Genomic DNA, 6,212 nt, shown 5'->3' on the forward strand with positions numbered 1-6,212 from the left:
GTCTTAATCGGAAATGTCCATGAAAAAACACTGAAATACCACAGCTGACGAAAAAAATTGTGGATGATGCACCATAGAAATAATAGAATGTGTAAATTTAAACAAATGGTAGCAAGGTGAACATATTACTTGTTTCATTAAACCACAAATCAGTTGAGTGAACATCTTACCTACTTGATTTTCTTCAAGTTCGGACATGTCAGGCAATCATAAACTTAAGATCGTATATTTTCTTGGAGAATTCTGAAAGCTGTGTCTATAATCCATTTCTGTTCATTTATTTTTGGTCAGCGTACCAAATGTCCATTAAATTCTTTGATGAAACTAGTCTGAAGAAACAACTGTCCCGGAACATTTCATACTGGCTGGATTAAGGATGGTATTTCCGTAGTGCCTGATAAAAGTTCCAGTAAAGACTTTTCAGTGTACAACTTGTCAATCTCGGTACTGAAATTTAAGAGTATTTCTAAAAGATCAGACAGCAGGTACTGGCAGTCATCATTGTCATCCAGGAACATTCAAAATTTATTGAAATTCTTGAAAATGGGACTCGCCAACAGGTTTTCAGACCACATTTTCAAATTACTCGCCTGGCATTCTTGAACAAATATTTGAAAACCATGCATTAGAGATTTTATGAAATTGTGCAACGTTTGCAATCAGGTTATATTCGCTATCAATGGTATTTATAACTATTTTATAAATGTCACACCTCTTTTATCATTTACTCCAAATACATTTTTTTTGGGACAGTTTTCAGTTGGTATATATTTGGTTAGTGATGTGGGTGCTTTTTGTAAGCTTCCTTACAAACAATTCCCCTGCAATAAAATAGCATATATTAAAGTCGAAGGAATATAGGTCACATCTGAGGTGTGGTTTTGTTGTATTTGTTCTTTCAGGTAGAGATAGTGGAAGATAATTCCCATGTCTAATATAATTTTTTTCTGCACTGTACATGCACTCGCACATTACTAACTCCCTCAATTTTTCCCCACATTCCCATATTTTCTGTTTATTGCGATATTACTCAAATTCTCTAAACTTCTGGTCACATTTACACCGTTAATGCCTTTGCCATTGATAATGCAATTTTCCCCCATTTTATATTCAGCTTTCCAACAACCAGCTATGAACACCAAAACCTGTTAAAAAACTTAATAATAATAGTAATTCCTATCGTTCGATAAAAAATACATTTTTAATGAAAAAATTTAATATATTCTTTCTACAAAAACTGAAAAGTCACTACATAATTCTACAATTATAATTCTATTGTATGTACTTTTCAAACTTGATTTATGTAAATGGAATGATATCAAGTCTGTGTGTTTAGACTTTTAATTATAGTAGTAAGTTCTTCTAGAACAGAAACGTTTGGCACCAGCAGCACGTCCCTATCCAAATTGTTCGTTGCAGAGTTACAGTGTTTTTTGAAAACATCAAAGATGGCAGAAGTTTATTCAAATTTAAGGGTGTTCTCCCTGTTGGGAATTTTTTGGGATATTTCTGGGGAATTACGGAAAAACCTAAATAAAGTATTTCAGCAGGAATTAGATTTATAATAATTATTTTCTTAACAAGCCAAATTTAAGCCTAAATTGCATTTTTGGACATTTAATTAAAATAAGTTAATATATGATTTAAGAGATGTGAACCCTATTAGAGATTGCTTTTAGCTTTATTCTTTTTAAGAAAAATTAAGCTATATTAACAGAGTATTGTTTATCAACTTAAACATTAGTCTGGTATCCAGGATATATATAATTCTCGACATTCATTAGAAAGTTACTTGTAAAAAACATCTGCCCAGTAGCTTTATAAAATTAACTTACATTATATTAATTTCTTATTGTTAATTCGGGATGTGACTATAAATTATGAGGTGTTTAAGCTATCGAAAAAAAAAATGTTTTAATGGCCCACTATTCAGACTTCAAAATAGATGATAATTTTTTCACAGTTGTAGAAATAAAATAATTTATAGTGATTTTCCTATCAAAACTATTACATTAATAAATTTATACATGTAACCAACCAATTCATTACATGTGCTTGATATTTGGTACAAATAAATAAATAAATTCATCATCTATTAATCCAGATATTTTTATTATCACAGAATATGTCCATTTAAAAAGAAGGGCAATTAAATATATACAAAACACACATCAAACATACAATAATTATTTACATATGCAACACAACATGCATATCAAAACATATAAATCCAGGGATACTCTTACAACACAATCAAATAGTAAGGTCATCACATCGTTAAAATTTAAAACGACCTCAGACCGTAAAGATATTGGGTAATATTGTAGTAGTACAGCGAGGTAGCGAACAATCAACGTTGTCTTAGCCTGAGTTCTCGGAGAAGGTCGAGCTTGGTTATGTTAAGGAACGCGGTCTGTGTTCTGAAGCAGGCTGGAGCATCCTTGGGCTGGAGGGATCGGGGGCAGTCGCAGTCAGCTCAGTAGGCGCCGTGGCCGAAGTGCGACACATGCTGAGGGTGGACCGCGTGACCGGACTTCTTGACCACGGCGTTGAAGCCGTTGTGCTTGTCGGCCGTGTAGTCGACGGTCCTGACCGAGCCGTCGGGCTCGACCAGGCTGTAGGAGCCCTTCACCACGTCGCCGTCCCTGCTCTCCCACTGGTTCTTCACGTCGCCCGTGTGCGGGTCGTGCACTCCGTACTTGAACTCGTACTGCGGGTACGCCTGTGGGACACAAACCATGACGTGAAACACTCTAGTTCGTCCAAAAGTTTCCCAACCACAAAACGATATGCTACAGGTCACGCAACCTAAGAAAGGTTTTGAGGGCGTGGTTATTGTGCTACTCCGTCCCGCCATCGGAAAGAGGGAGGAGAGAATGCGACAGCCTGGGCAGTCACAACCAATCAGCGCATGCACGGGCAAGCTGCATGTTTGATTTAGGGGGGGGGGGGGGGAGGATAAGAGGGGCGGAAGGGCGGAGCATGTGTCGCAAGGTTCCTTTCCATGTTGCGTGGCTTGTACAAAGTTTGTAGTATTTGTTATGGTACATGGTAATTATAAATAAGATTTGTGGAGGATTTCAAATAAAATACATCTCTTGCAAAAAGCGGTAAAATTGGTCACTACTCAAACTTGTACATTTAATTTTTAAAATACACGTGTTGTGTAACATTAACTGTGTTATTACTACTTAAACTATTTAATTTTACGCTTCCGTAATACATGTATAAGCCCAACCGCCAAGTGCGATTATTCAGCATTAATAATTTAATGTATCTGATGGTAAATCCACTGTCGATACAGATCCTCTACTCGGTGATTAGTTTAAAGAGTAAAAAATGTTTGGCCTGCATTCAATACATTATGATTAAAACGTTATGTGGAGAAAAACCACAAAATATTAAGATTTATTAATTTATAAATAATTGCATTCAAAAGCAATCTTTCAAATGTTTCATATTACAAGATCTTCTGAAAAATCAATTAAAAATTACTTCATAATGTTGTATTTTGTGTAAAATATATATTTTAGTGTTACTGATTTATTATTTGCGCTAATGAATACATTCATTAAACGGAGAAGACTGTGTTGTTAAAACCAGTGTAAGCTTTAATGTATTTGTAAAAATATTTAATCATTCAGTAATAGTAAGTACTGTGGTCTGGCGAAAATATCACAGTTATGATCTGGTATGAAACCAATTTTCCAGTGTTATGGGAATATATAATTGTAGTATTGATGGACGATGCCTCTTTTAAAGGATTAATTTTGATGCGAATCTAAATAAGGCAGTTGAACTATTTTATGAAAATCAGCTCACAGTGTAACAGTTAAAATTAAAATATTACCTACTGTATTAAATAATAATATCATCATTGGGATCGTCTAATTTTCCATAGCGTAATTAAAGCTTAAACATTTAGTTCAATTTAACGATTATTTTACCAACTATAATACTTTTTGAATTTTACTTTAACATTAAAAATAACTATGTTTTTAAGATTGATATACCAAATTAAAAAAAATACCAGGTTTTTAGTCTGTGTGTTGAAACATACATGTAGGATAATATAAACAGTGAGAAGTAAGAATCTTTGAATTAATTGAGTATGCTTGGCATTATAATGTGAAATTAACATAGGTTTTCAAAAACTCTTCTCAGATGCTAAATGCTGGTTTTTTATAAGTGGTTAATACTCACATAGTGGTTGTCCTGATGGCCTCCTGCCTCCGAGATGTATCCCGCGAATCCCGGGAAGGCTGTGGCCACGGCTGCGAAAGCCACCACCAGAAGAATAACCTGTAATTTACAACATACGTTACAGACATAAATTAAATCTTTAATATTTAGAAATTAGTTAATATTTTCTAGTGGTTATTTGCATGAATCAGAAGAAATATAAGCTGATAAAGCGCAATGCTGGATGTTAACAGATTCTAGAATTTAACGCGACCAAGCCTTAAATGTTTGTAGGCTGTTTGAATATTTGTATCTTAGTTGAGGAAATTTCAAAACATTTCAAATACCTACAGCAATTGGGCTTTAGGAAGGTTATGTAAGGCTTAAAAAATATTAAATTCGATTATAAGTCTGTTTCAAGCTCCGCACGTTCGAAAGCTTTATTTATTATAGGTGTTTTTGATAAGTTCAAAATAATAGCCGAGAAGTGGAGGGATGTGATCTTAAATTGCACTGTGGTATGTAGGGACTCCTATTCACATTATAACATAGCCATACGATATCAAATTATTTCTGTGACTGATGACGGTTTGACAGAGTTTTAGTTTGTATACTGGATATATATGGGACAAACTGATTAAATCAAGCTCGAACTTTAGGTCTTTTCCACAATAACCGCCTCTTTGATTGAAGAAACAAAAAAGGCTATAACTAAAACTACATTAAAAACAGGATAACCGACCCAATTATTGCTTCCGAAGCAAATGCTGGGCTTGATAATGTATCTAGGACACGGCTGTTAAAGGTAGCTGTTCTCACAACGGGAATCATTGTGTTAAGAATGTTATGGATGGTTTTTCTTGTAAGTAATGTTCCTGGTTCCCTAAGAAATAAAAGCTGTTTTATATTGATGCATAACATTAGGAAGATGAGTTTCTTTAAAATGTAAATTTGCCGAAATAAAAATATTGCTTCGTTTCCCTAGAGCAGTTAGATGTATCTTAACTAGGCTATAGGTAGACCTACAACTTTGAGCGACTATATGCGAAGCAGCCCGTTTTAAAATCCCTTCACCGTATTTCGAATATTTATTTACTGCAAATTTACTTTTTTTTTTAGAAAATCATCTTAATAATATTATGAATTAATATAAAACACTATCTACGACGATTTTTTTTGGAGTGTCATATCATTCTGTAGATAAACCAATATGTGTTATGAAGAAAGGAAAAAATAGTATTTATACTATACAAAAAAATTAAATCTAAGGATCATTAAAATACACAGATAACGAAAGTATAAATAATTATTTTTTACTATATGTTTGAGAACAGTGCCCCTCGTAAAGAGCGAGGCTGGCCACAGCAGGCCTCCACGAGCAGGTTACCTGAGAGGACAGCATGCTTGCAAGAGGCTGGAGGAGAGAGCCGGAGCGGAGCTGGAGCTGATGTGCCGGTGGACGGGCCGCGGGTCCGCTTTTATTCGCGCCACGCGCACGCGTGGACCGGCGACCTTCAGCTGTCCCCCTCCACAGCTCCACAACTCCGCCGGACATGGTCCTCATTGTTTCCTTTCTCGAGGAAGTCGGGCGAGAGTCGACGAAAGTGAAAACGGTAGCGTGCCCGCAGTGCTTCCCCCTCCCTTCTCCGCCCGCCCAGTCCGCAGAGAGAATATCGAGACAGAGCGCCGACGAGCAACTTTCAGGCAACATTTAGATACGTCAGAGATTTGACTGTAAATAATTACATACTCACGTTATCAATCTTTAATGTTTCGTACAACTTTACACAATAGAAAATTTAAAAAACACGAATTTAAATAAGTAAACATAAATATACTCTTTAAAATACAATTTCGGGCTAAGGAGGGGATATCACCCCCCCCCCCTTTCATTAGTAATCACACTTGGAGTGTACAATTCATTCGCTATGTTGAGAACACATTTTACATCAAACATTTTGGTGGCATGTCATTTGACTCACATCCAGATTATCCGAAGTCACTCCAGCCAGATGGTGGGATGGTTTTTT

General features: G+C 35.6%; 1 protein-coding gene across 1 annotated transcript; it reads right to left on the reverse strand.

The window, feature by feature from the left end:
• Positions 1 to 2,088: 2,088 nt before the first annotated feature.
• Positions 2,089 to 5,630, reverse strand: LOC134529585 (cuticle protein 19-like). The gene is made up of 3 exons (XM_063363833.1): positions 5,570 to 5,630; positions 4,204 to 4,302; positions 2,089 to 2,722 (listed from the first exon to the last, which is right to left on the reverse strand). Exons 1-3 carry the CDS (start codon positions 5,582 to 5,584, stop codon positions 2,477 to 2,479), a joined length of 360 nt encoding a protein of 119 aa, XP_063219903.1. The 5' UTR covers positions 5,585 to 5,630; the 3' UTR covers positions 2,089 to 2,476.
• Between the last annotated feature and the right edge of the window lie 582 nt (positions 5,631 to 6,212).

The sequence above is a fragment of the Bacillus rossius genome, chromosome 1, assembly GCF_032445375.1.
Source record: "Bacillus rossius redtenbacheri isolate Brsri chromosome 1, Brsri_v3, whole genome shotgun sequence".
Lineage (NCBI taxonomy): Eukaryota > Metazoa > Arthropoda > Insecta > Phasmatodea > Bacillidae > Bacillus > Bacillus rossius.

What these genes read in the sequence shown, in the direction of transcription:
- LOC134529585 (XM_063363833.1), bottom strand. An exon ending in GCCATCAGGACAACCACTAT is followed by an intron (nt 2,723 to 4,203) that starts GTGAGTATTAAC and finishes TGTGTCCCACAG; the next exon opens with GCGTACCCGCAGTACGAGTT.